This window comes from Myotis yumanensis, unplaced genomic scaffold (assembly GCF_028538775.1).
Source record: "Myotis yumanensis isolate MYYU_CA2020_CCGP unplaced genomic scaffold, mMyoYum1.0.hap1 SCAF_10, whole genome shotgun sequence".
In the NCBI taxonomy this organism is placed as follows: domain Eukaryota; kingdom Metazoa; phylum Chordata; class Mammalia; order Chiroptera; family Vespertilionidae; genus Myotis; species Myotis yumanensis.
Window position 1 is genome coordinate 82,976,637 of NW_027223761.1, and position 12,820 is coordinate 82,989,456.

The 12,820-nt window shown below is 39.8% G+C and overlaps 1 protein-coding gene across 4 annotated transcripts in view; it reads right to left on the reverse strand.

Moving 5' to 3' along the window:
• Window positions 1-12,820, reverse strand: part of DDX6 (DEAD-box helicase 6) — a 37,928-nt gene that overhangs the window by 14,422 nt on the left and 10,686 nt on the right. For all 4 annotated transcript variants that reach the window (XM_070426186.1, XM_070426188.1, XM_070426187.1 and 1 more), the window contains exons 5-7: window positions 5,197-5,326; window positions 4,087-4,233; window positions 862-956 (exon numbers count right to left, since the gene is read on the reverse strand). In XM_070426186.1, the coding sequence (XP_070282287.1) occupies window positions 862-956; window positions 4,087-4,233; window positions 5,197-5,326 (372 nt within the window). The remainder of the gene's footprint in view (window positions 1-861; window positions 957-4,086; window positions 4,234-5,196; window positions 5,327-12,820) is intronic.

Below are 12,820 nucleotides of genomic sequence, written 5' to 3' on the forward strand. Positions count from 1 at the left end.
ATACTGGTTAAAAGTACAAGCTGCAGAATCAAATTACTTGGATTGAAATCTTGTTTTCTTCAATTTACTACACGGGGAGGTTGCTTAACCAATCAATTCTTCACATTCTACAATTTTTAAATTAGGACGTGTACTCACTACAGTAACTTCACAGGATACCTATCTTACAAGGTTGTTGCAAAAATTAAATTAAAAACAAAAAAAACATGTAAAGCACCTAGTGTTAATACAGAGTGAAAAATAAATGTCCCCTCTCATTCCTCAAAAAAAAGCTGATCTGAATTAGACCACAATCGACCTGATCTGTCTATCTAGCTAAAACGCTGACCAAATAGGAAAGTAATTTTATTTCAAAATATTAACAGTGATATACTATATGTATAAAACACTACTGGAACCAAAGGACACAGAGCTGAGTAAGTTCTTAAAGGCACTTACTACCTAGTGAGATAACACATGTAACAGAGGCTAAAAAACCAAATACCAAATATTATACGCTAAATGAGGGGTTAAAGACATTACATGCCTTTTAGATGTATCACTGAATGGAAAGAGACTTAGCATGAACTTGGTTTGAGGTAATTGAACAACTTCTCATCTTGAAAAATAAAAATAAAATCCAAACTATCTGGCATCCCTAAGAAAGGCACAAAGCTGAACTATTCCTATAAATAACTATCATCTATTGCCTTTAAAGGGCAAAACATGTTTTATAAGCATATTAGTTTGAACTGACAAAAGTCGTGTGTTTATTAGAAGATCATAAGGAAAACACAAAGAACCTTTGCTTCATTCACTGACAATTCTAAATAAAGCTCAGAATAATACAGAATAGCATCTTTGCAAATGAAGAGACATTACCTCATCCAATACTATCATCTGGACATGATCAACTTTTGCTACTCCTTTCTTGATAAGATCCAGGATTCTCCCAGGGGTAGCTATTACCACGTGCACTACACAAGATTAGAAAACATATTCTCATTAATTTTAGCTTGGGCAAAAAGGATGTAGTAAAGGCTTGCATACATATATAAACCTTTAAAAATATATATCTACTAGAGGCCTGATGCATGAAATTTGTGCATGGGTAGGGTCCCTAGGCCTGGCCGGCAATCAGGGCTGATCTGTGGGGCGACCAGCAAAGCAATGGGGAGTGCGGGGGGGGGGGGGGGGGGGGGGGTGCCCCACTGGCACCAGCCTTGGTTGGCCTGGGGCCTGCAGGCTGGGGGCAGCTCCTGCATTGAGCGTCTGCCCCCTGGTGGTCAGTGTGCATCATAGCGACCAGTCGTTCTGCGTTTGGTCAATTTGCATTGTTGGAGAGTTAGGAATTCAGTAGTCCCTCCTTATCCAGTTTCACTTTCCATAGTCAAATGCAGTCTGGAAATATTAAATGGAAATTCCCAAAATAAACAATTCATAGGCTTAAATTTCAAGCCATTCTGAAATATGTGATGAAAACTTGCACCTTTCCACTCAGACCTGCCCAGGATGTAAAGCATCCTTTTGTCTAGTACAGCAGTTCTCAACCTGTGGGTCGCAACCCCTTTGGCGGTTGAATGACCCTTTCACAGGGGTCGTCTAAGACCATCCTGCATATCAGATATTTACATTACGATTCATAACAGTAGCAACATTACAGTTATGAAGTAGCAACGAAAATAATTTTATGGCTGGGTCACAACATGAGGGCCTGTATTTAAAGGGCCAGAAGGTTGAGAACCACTGGTCTAGTGTATCTGCTAACCACCTATTAAGTCACTTAGGAGCCATCTAGGTTGTCAGATAGTTGTACCTCAGTGCTTGTGTTTAAGTAACATTTATTTTACTTAATTAAATGGCCTCAAGTGAAGAGTGGTGATGCTAGCAATTTGGGGGTGCCAAAGAGAAGTCAGAACATGCTTCCTTTACGTGAAAATGTGGAAGTTCTCTACATAAGAAAAAAACTGTATGCTGAGTTTATTAAGGTGTATGATGAGAATCAATCTTCTACCCATGAAATTGTGAAGAAAAAGAAATTGGTGCTAGCTAGTTTTGCTGTCATACCTCAAACTGGGAAACTTAGGACCACTGTACATATAAGTGCTTAGTTAAGATGGAAAAGGCATTAAGTTTATGAGTAGTAGATGTGAACAGAGAAGGGCCAAATTCATAGAACTTTTATTACAGTATATTGCTGTAATTGTTCCATTTTATTATGTTACTGTTAATATCTTACCTAATTTATAATGTGTACGTATGTATATGTGTGTGTGTGTAGGGTGTGGCACTATCCTAAGTTTCAGGCATCCATTGGGGGAGGGGAGGTCTTACAACATATCCTTTGCAGGTAAGGGGGGACTACTGTAGTACAAAGAAACAAAGATTTGTATTTTAGAATATGGATTTCTATTTCATCTTAGGTTGACTAAGATATACTTGTTTGTTTCACCTCTACATGGGATAGGCTAAAGTAGTGGTCGGCAAACCACGGGTCTTTGGGCCCTTGAGTGTGGCTCTTCCACAAAATACCACGTGCGGGCGTGCACGTACAGTGCGATTGAAACTTCATGGCCCATGCGCAGAAGTCAGTTTTTGGCTTGGGCAAGTCTATTTTGAAGAAGTGGTTCTAACTATAGGTTTTAATTAAGACTTAAAACTTTAAGTAAAGTTTATTAAGTTAATTTTAGGGAACGTTGTGGAGTGAAAGAAGATGTAGTGTCGAGGATTGAGAAAGGTATGTTGAGATGGTTTGGACATAGAGAGAGGATGAACTAAAGGAGATAGACGAAACAAGTATAGAAGACGAGTGTGGATGGGAGAGTTGGAAGGGGTCGACCTCAGCGAACGTACCTCAATCAGATTGAGGACGTTTTTAGCAAAGGCCAGCTTAGGAGTCCCCTAATTAAGTTAATAACAATGTACCTACTATATAGTTTAAGTTTAAAAAATTTGGCTCTCAAAAGAAATTCCAATCATTGTACTGTTGATATTTGGCTCTGTTGACTAATGAGTTTGCCGACCACTGGGCTAAAGGTTCCCAAATCACTTGCTCCAAATAAAGGGCATATTTCCTTCTTAGGAAATCCCTAATGAATAATAAAAGGCATAGCAGGCTTCTAATATAGTGGACTGCCTTTCAACTAGAGCAATGGTCTTGAGGAAAATTGTTATAAGGACCAAATGATATAATCATGTAAAATAACTGTGTGGTATGAAGACTATAGTAATTGATCTAATGAAAACCATATTAAAATCTAATATTCTATGTATAATTTTATTTATAAGATTTCATTCTTGTTTTATCTTTTTCTTCACACAGTAATGTATCATGGAGAACCCTTCATAAAAATTAATGCCGATCAGCTTCATTCTTTAATGGCCGTGTGGATTCCATTCAGACTATCCTCTAATGTTTAGGCTGTTCCAATTTTTCAGTACTACAAAACCACAATGTAGTGAACAGCCTTGCATTTGCCCAATTCTTTTTTTAAAAAAGATTCTTGAAAATATACATAATTTTGAAATATACCAACTTGCCCACCATAGAGATTGCATTAATTTATACTCCTATATTGTAAGGCAGCCTATTTTGCCACAAATTCATGTTATTGGTTACTAATGTGTTTTTGGTCTTGCCAATCAGAAAGGCACAATATCAATTTGCTGTTTTTATTTACATTTTTCATTTTAATTACTGTCAATCTGTCTTTTTTCTTGGATGAGGCTGTCATTTCCTTTATTCATTTTTCTACTGAAATGTTTTCATTCCTTATTAATTCTTGTTTAAATTGATTTTTAAGACACAGAAGGGGGGAGGGAGAGGAAAGAGAAAGAGAGAGAGAGAAAGAGAGAGAGGCGCGCGCACACTCATATCAATTGATTTCCTGCATTCAGAGATCAAACCCACAACCTAGGTATGTGCCCTGACCGGGAATCAAACCCGCAATCCTTTGGTGCACGATACAACACTCCAACCAACTGAACCACCTGGCCAGGGCCCTTATTAATTCTTAAAAACAATTTTTCATAAGTTATTGAAAGGAAATGCCTGTGTATGAAATTACACTTAGAGAGCTAGGCGACTTTGTACGAGTTATTTCCTACCTGTATCATCAAGCCTCATTATGTCATCACGTAAATTGGTTCCTCCTGTGGTTGCCATCACTTTGGCCCCTCCCATGTGTTTGCTGACCTGGATGCAAATTTGACTGACCTGTAGAGCAAGTTCTCTTGTAGGAACAATCACCATTGCTGAAAAATAACAAGCAACAGAGAAAATAGGAAAAAATAACATATATTTTAAGAGTTTAAGAAGCTACAGAAATACTGCTCCTTGCAATCTAGATACTCAGACATATTAAAAAATTAAATCATAATAGGCCTAACCAATTCTAAAAAGTCAAATGAACAAATATTAAAAAAAAAACTAAAACAAAAAACCCCTTAAGTGATCCAGATATAAACGTTTCCTAAACAATGTTGCTGTAAGTCTTGTTCTATTATTGATTACAAACTTTTAAAGGGTTCTCTATAAATTGGCACCTGCTTAAAGTTTACTTTAATATTTCAGTAAGAGACTCACTAGTCTAAACACCCAAATAGAAAACTCTTGCCCCAGGTTCATTTATATCACATGAAAGTAGGTAAATGAAAGATAGGAGAAATTATAATTATAGGTCACAACAGCTGAAAATTAAAACAAAACAAAACTGCTTTAAAAGTGAAAACTTAACTCTCTTAGCTTACTCTGTGTACAAGCACGAAATGTTTCTTCCCTACTGCCTCAGCTTTTAAAATTCCAAAAACGCAAGGCTTTAAAGAGAAGGGATTCATGTTTCTATAGGAAACTTGCAGACACACAGCTGCCACAGAAACAATTCAGTTCCATAGGTTTTTTTCTATTTTATTTTTGTTCATTAGATTCCACATATAAGTAAAATCACAGTTCCATAGTTTTTAAGTAATAACATCCAACAATTTAACTTCTCATGATCTTAGTGTTCCTATGTAGAAGGCAATAGCTTACTTTGCCTATATCACTGGAATATTGTCAAAACTGTATAATATAAAGAAGTATTTTGAAAACTAAAGAATTGTGGGGGGAAAAAAGAATACTAATTCCAGATTATGTAAATTCTAACTTAAAATAATTATCTATCTTCTACATAGCTCCAAGATTTAAACTGTCATTTTTAGTTTAAACAAACAACTAACCTTGTATATTGTCCTTCTTCAGGTCTAGCCGTTCAAGTAAGGGAATGAGGTAGGCACCACTCTTGCCCGTTCCATTTTTTGCTCTAGCTAAGATATCCCTACCAGATAAAGCGATGGGAATGCTCTCCTCCTAAAAGAGACAAGACAATACAAATTACTTGTGAATAAAAACAGCACAGCCTGGCCAGCATGGCTCAGTGTTTTGAGTGTCAGCCTATGAACCAGGTGGTCACAGTTCGATTCCCAGTCAGGGCACATGCCCGGGTTGCAGGCTTGATCCCCAATGGGGGGCGTGCAGGAGGCAGCCAGTCAATGAAATGATTCTCTCATCATGGATGTTTCTCTCTCTCTCTCCCTCTCCCTTCCTCTCTGAAATCAATAAAAATATATATTTAAAAACAAACCCAAAACAGCACATAAGCAAATTCTTCTCTAAAATACACTGAAGGTATATCTCTTTGGTATTGCCTTAAAGTGTCCTTTATGTTTGCATTTTACAAGAATAAGTAAGTACAGACCACGTAAATGAGCAAGACCAGTCAGCATCACCATCATTATCAACCAATATTTATTTACTAAAACTGCTCATAGAATATATATTAAATTGCATTCCAAAGTAATAAAAACTGTACATGTAAGTGTGTATCGCCAAGGAAGCTGAGCATCAACAACAAAGAGAACAAAGAAAGGAGGAACTTGAGCTGACATACAGAGAGAGAGAAAAAGCAGAAGACAGTTCACAATTAAAAAACTGGAGAAAAAAATGACCAAAAAATACAAAGCAAACACTATATATGATATTTTAAGACTAATAAGCCAATTTTACAATGAAAACTTGTATCTTGGACAACTTACCCTTGCAAAAAGCAGGAATGGGCTGGAAAAGTCTAACCTCAGGTCCTATTTCATATTTAATAATTAGATCCATAAACCTCCAATATCTGTCTTACAGCCACTCCTCTGTCCTGAAATGTGCTCAAATGAAGAGTCAATTCCAATCTAGTTACCTCAATCCATGGTCACTTGACTGAGGGGACTCTCATTTTCATATTTAAATTACTGTCATGTGTGTTTTGCAGAAGACAACATTTCCTATTAAATCAGGAAAATTTCCCAGACAATAGCAAAAGAGTCTCAACATTACTAAAAATTAAATACACACATATCTATAGGGAAACTAAAAAGGCAGAAGAAGTATAAAGAGGGAGGAAGCTGAACATTCCTATTTCTCAAATTAAAGAAATTAGTTTTAATTTTTAAAACAAAAAAGTTAGGTCCAGCCAGTGTGGCTCAGTGGTTGAGTGTTGGTCCATGGACCAGAAGGATATGGTTCAATTCCCTGAGGGGGCACATGCCTGGGTTTCGGCAGCTCAGTCCCCAGTGTGGGGCATGCGGGAGGCAGCCAATCAATGATTCTCTCTCATCATTGATGTTTCTATCTCTCTCTCCCCCGTCTCCCTTCCCCTCTGAAATCAATAAAAAATATACTTAAAAAAAATAAAAACCCAACTAAAAAGTTAGGAAAATCAATTAGGAGATTCATAATCATTGTAATAATTAGTTCTTTCTATGCCTAAGCTTATGACCAAAAGAAATCTCTCCAGCACTTTAAAAATTTTTTAAGTATATTTTTATTATAGAAATATCTAAGTCATAAGCATAATGACTTCTATTTCCCACCATGACACTTATTCTACCCAGAACCCAATCACAGGGGTCAGATGGGTTCCGTATGGTCAGAATAACTAGCATAGACACCAGAACTGTGAAATGGTCCGGTGACAATACTGTTATCTTGTTCCTATAACCAGCAGTAAATAGTCTGCTTATTGTGGTAGAGCAGGTCAAGGAAGAAAATGACTGGACATCAAACCCGTAACCTTGGTGTATCAGGACAACACTTTAACCCACTGAGCAACTAGGCCAGGGACTCTTCTATGGTTTTTAAACAGGCCACCTGCACACCACAACCAAAAAAAAAAAAAAAAAAAGGGAGGGGGAATGGATGCGGCTAAATGGTCTCCAAGGGTCTTCCAATGATTTTCTGAGCCAGGTCCTCTAAAACTATAAACATTTTTAATGAAGTCAGGCAGGGTAGAATTAATTTGGGGGTATCCTAATTCACATTTTGGGTATGTCATTTGATTTAGATTGAGGCCACTAACTTCTAAATCCCTCTATTTTCTTTGACAGGGCTCATGCTCTACAGAAACTGTTTAAGGGTAAGACTTCGTAACAAAGTCAGCAAGCTAGTCTGTAGTTAGGATGCACTGGTATTTTGCCTGTATGATGGCCGTGATGATTAGTGTGGTAATTCAGCACATCCACACTGTCTCTTACCACTGTTTCCTAGGAAGACCAGGTAATATGAAGCAAGAAAACTCAGATTCAGCCAAAACCGGTTTGGCTCAGTGGATAGAGCGTCAGCCTGCGGACTCAGGGGTCCCAGGTTCGATTCCGGTCAAGGGCATGTACCTGGGTTGCGGGCACATCCCCAGTGGGAGATGTGCAGGAGGCAGCTGATCGATGTTTCTAGCTCTCTATCTCTCTCCCTTCCTCTCTGTGGAAAATCAATAAAATATATTTAAAAAAAAAAAAAAGAAAACTCAGATTCAGACAGCTCTGAAACCAAGAGGAAATAATGTGAAGCTGCCAGAAGAGAAGGAGAAAAGGAAGCTAAAAATTCTTGAAACACTGTGTGCTAGGCACTCTGCTAGGTAGATACCTTATAATATTTATGTCCTTTTAAGTTTAGTACTTTTTGTTTTACAATTTATAAAATGGATCCTCAGAGATTAATTGTTTTGCCCAAGGTCATGAAGCAATAAATGCTAGAACCAGGACTTGAACTTAAGTCTACAAAAAACAACATGTAAGTGAGGATGTGGAGAATTCAAAACCCTCACACACTGCTAGTGGGAATGTATAGCCACTTTGGAAGTCTGGCAACTTCTCAACAGGTTATACAGCATTAGCATATGAACCCACAATTCCACTCCCAGATATATAACCCCCAAAGTGAAAACATCTCCACACAAAACTTGTACATTAATGTTCATAGCAGCACCTATATAATAAAAGTCCAGCGACTATTACGGCAGAACGACTGAAACGACCGGTCGCTATGATGCACCAGCTGCAAGGGCCACCACTAGTGCTGCTGCCGAGCCCGAGGGCCCCGGGGCTGGCTGCACAGCCGCCGCCAAGGCACCAGTAAAGAAGAACACGAAGGTGGCCAGTGTGAGCGTGCGGCTTAAGATGAAGGCTCTGTGGGACAAATTCAATCAGCTGGGCACCGAGATGATCGTCACCAAGGCTGGCAGGTCAGGGCACCCTTCTCCCCGCTGCAACGCTCCCCATGTGGCGCCAGTCTTGGGTAGTGGGCTTTGGCCCGATCCACACGAGCAAGACAGAGAAGTGGGGTGGGGGGGTGCAGCCTGGCAACCTTTGAGTCCAGCTCCTTCGCTCTCCGAGTCCCGGCTCTAGCGAAAGCCGCCTGGCGCGCCGGGCCGGAGGGTACTGCTCAGGAGGCCAGGAAGGTGGGGGAGAGAAGCCTGTGGACTTGCCACCCGACCAGCAGCCCAGGACCAGGCACTGCCAGAAATGGACCTGCTCAGAACACACCGAGTTTGGGGGGAAGGCAGCTGCCTGTAAGGGGCCTTGCCACCAGCCGGCTCCAGATGGATCCCACCTCAAAGGAAACTTGGTCTTTGGTTCCTTAGTTCAGTCTATCCTGGCTAAAGAGGAGCAGTTAGGCACATTTTAGGGGAGAATTAAGACTCTAAAACAGTGTCTTCTGTTCCATGGAGATGGCTACCCAGTTGTCTTAGGCCTAAACTCCGGGTGATTGTGGGGCCTGGCTCTGCCACTGGGGCCTGCATTTTCCAATTGGCCTGTATTTGTTGTAAGGGCCCAAAAGAAGAAGGAGAACAAGTTTTTCGAAGCAATGGATTTGACCAACAGACGAAGGCAAGTGCCAGGCTGTGTCTAATGTGCACAAAGAGACACTAGCTGAGTCTGCCTGGCCAAAGGGAACTCAGGGCCTGTTTGCAGAGCCTTCCGGTGGTTTCTGTTTCCTTGCTGAGGCTGTCCTCCCTGGGAAGCCTGGGGTCCATGCTCAGCTCCAGCTCAGTGGGTCTTCTCCAGGCCCCTCCCCCTGGCCTCCTGCCCCCAATTGGCCCCCCACCCCAATCGGGGGCGGTGCCAGCCAGCCTGGCCCGATTGGGGCGGGCCAACCGGACCCAACCTGTGTAGGAATTCATGTACCAGGCCTCTAGTTATTCATAATAGCTAACAGTGCAAACAACCCTACCAACTGATGAGTGGATAAACCAAATGTGGTATAGCCATACAATGGAACATTACTCAACAGAAAGGAATAAAGTTTTGATATATGTCACAACATGAATGACCCATAAGGAAATATGATATGCCAAAAGAGCTAGCCACAGGAGACCATATATTGTATAATTCTATTTATAGGAAATGTCTAGAATAGGTAAATCATGCTATAGAGACAGAAAGTAGATTAGTGGCTGCTTAGAGCTAAGAGAAAATGAGGAGAGACTGTTAAAGGACTTTCTGAGTGGTTCTCAACCTTCCTAATGCCGCGACCCTTTAATACGGTTCCTCATGTTGTGGTGACCCCAACCATAAAATTATTTTCATTGCTACTTCATAACTGTAATTTTGCTACTGTTATGAATCGTAATGTAAATATCTGATATGCAGGATGTATTTTCATTGTTCGTGACCCACAGGTTGAGAACCGCTGGTTAGGGTGATGAAAATGTTCTAAAACTGATTGTAGTATTGCTTGCACAACTGTGAATATACTAAAAACCATTGAATTGTATACTTTAAATGTGTGAACTGTATGATATTTGAGTTATGTTTAATTTAGCCCAACAATCCCACAACCTTAGGTCTGATGATGGCAGAATCATGCCACCTTAGTTCTCCAAGTCCATGATCCTCTGTAAGGTCTAGGAACTGATCCAATCTCTCTCTATATAAAAGCCTAAGCGACCATTACGACCGAACAACCAGTCAACCAGTCACTATGACCCACATTGACCACCAAGAGGCAGACACTCAAAGCAGGAACTGCCCCCTGGTGGTCAGTGTGCTCCCACAGCCAACCTCCCCTGGCCTCAATCGGGCCAGTGGCCAACCTCCCATGGTCCCTCCCCACAGCCCCCCGGCCGTACACCAAGCCGAGTGAGAGAGAGAGTGTGTGCGTGCGTGTATAGATATATAATATATTATATATATGTACATATATATATATGTATATAGAAAGAGAGACATATATAGACATATGTAGACATATATATCTATATATAAGTATATATAGATATGTAGATATATATAGATATAGAGAGATATAAAGATATATTGGATGTATTTTTGTTACGTTAGTATCCATTTCCCTTTCTTAGTAGAACCCTAGCTTCCTTCTGAGATATTACATCTCTCCCACCTCAATATATCCATAGTCTAGCCAACCTCCTTAGCCATATGGTAGACACTGGCATTGCTGTGTTTTCCACAAATTCTCAGGCAAAATAATAGTGAAGAAAAAGACAATGTGAATGGTAGTCTCAGGTATCTAATACTTTGGCTAAGTGGCTGGAGAATTAATTGCCTATATGCTATACCAACACTGAGAATGCAAATAACAAAGTCAATTTTAAAATTTAATACAAAGGTGGGAAATAGAAGCCAGCAAGGGTCTGCTAAATGAACCAATAAATAAAACTATTATATGGAACAATAACCCACAACATTTCTTCTGCATTTAACACATACTAGGCACTGTATTAAGCATGCTAACATTCATCATCTCACTGAATTTTCACAATAGCCCTATGGTATATGCTATATCAATTTTATAGGTTAGCAAACCAGGGCTTAGGAAGATATCTCAAACAATCAACTAAAAAAGCAGTAGAGTTGGGATTCAACCTGGGCAGCCTGCTTGCAAATCTAGTGTTCTTAAGCAGTTCTCTAAGCAGGTTAGACCAAGTTCACCTGCTGACATATGTAACCATAATTTTAAAGCTTTCTACATGCAACTGGCATTTTGAGGGCCTGTTTCCTGCATGCACCTTGCTAAGTACCAGAGATACAAAGTTGAATGACATAGACCCTACAGAAGAGCTCTCAGAACACTTTTTTTATCCGTACAGATAAAATACATTAACATGAACTACAGTAGGTCCTCAGGTTACATCGGAGATCTGTTCCTACAGCGCGACGTAATGGGAAACGCGATTTTCGCCATAAGTCGGAACCCACCTACATTAAGTACCTATGTCACTCACATGGAGCACATACACAGCAGTAATGAAGTAAAACAGTAAAAAAAAATTTAAAAGAAAGGTAACAATTCCTGACCTTTACTTGTGGTAAATAAATAATAAAAAACATAAAGTACATATGTCGAAATGACGGAACTTTTTTTTATATAAATAAATGGGAGATGGCGAAGTAACCACGAAATGATGTACGCTGAGTCTGTCTGTACATTACAGAAAAGTAGTTTACATATTTTTAATATCCACATTCACACTGCCTATCTGATTATGTATAACCTTATCTTGACACTTTCTCTAGCCATAATAAACTTCTTTTGGTTTGTCCACTAAGGCACACTTTCACCCCTAGACAATCACTAGCCTAGTGTTCTGTGCTTAGAACATGGATCAATTCTTCTTCCAGGTTGTTCCATCTTCCTCAAATGGCTACATATTTGTGCAATTTCAAGTAGAAAGTAGTATTACACTAAATTATCTGTACAATTAGCTTCACAGACTGTGAAGGCAGGAACCCTCTCTGCCTTTTCAACGCAACATCCTGCATCTAACACTTTCTAGGTCACTCAATGTTTGCTTAATGAAAAAGTGCTCAATGATGTCATAGGGGATTGTCCTTAACCGTTTGAGTCCCAAGCATACGATCGCGCTGCTTGGTATTTCTCGACATAAAATAAAACAAGCGCTATCACGCTGTTTGGGTCTTTTCGTACTCATTTAGAGAAAGCGCGGTTGCGCTGTTTGGGATTCTTCAACAGTGTTTTTTCAATACCCCCTGGGACTCAAACGAATCATATGTTTTCTCGACATAAAATCTCAGCAGCGCAATCGCGCTGCTTGGGACTCAAACGGTTAAAGGCTAGATGCAACACTTTTAAGTTACATAAAGAGAACAGTTGTTTATCAAATCTGCATATGTACACTGCATGTTTATGTCTACATATATGCATGTACATGCATGCATACATACTGTATATTCCTTGCTCTTTCCACTGAAAGGGCCAAGGAGCAAAGAGTGCACCTAGTGTTCAGATGTTGGCCTCTAACCCTATTCCCCACTAATTGGAACTGGGGCTGGGGGAAAATGGCTGATTCCAAGGCTGGGGCAGGGTAGGTACAAATAAGCTTCATGATATGCCAAAAACGAAGTGCTCAAGAAAAATGGAGGGAGGAAAGGGTGAAGTGGTGGAGCATAAAGGATTTTTTAGGACAGCGAAACAACTCTGTATGATACCATAAAGGTGGATATATGTCATTATACATTTGTTCAAACTCATAGAATGTACACCACCAAGAGTGAACCTTAA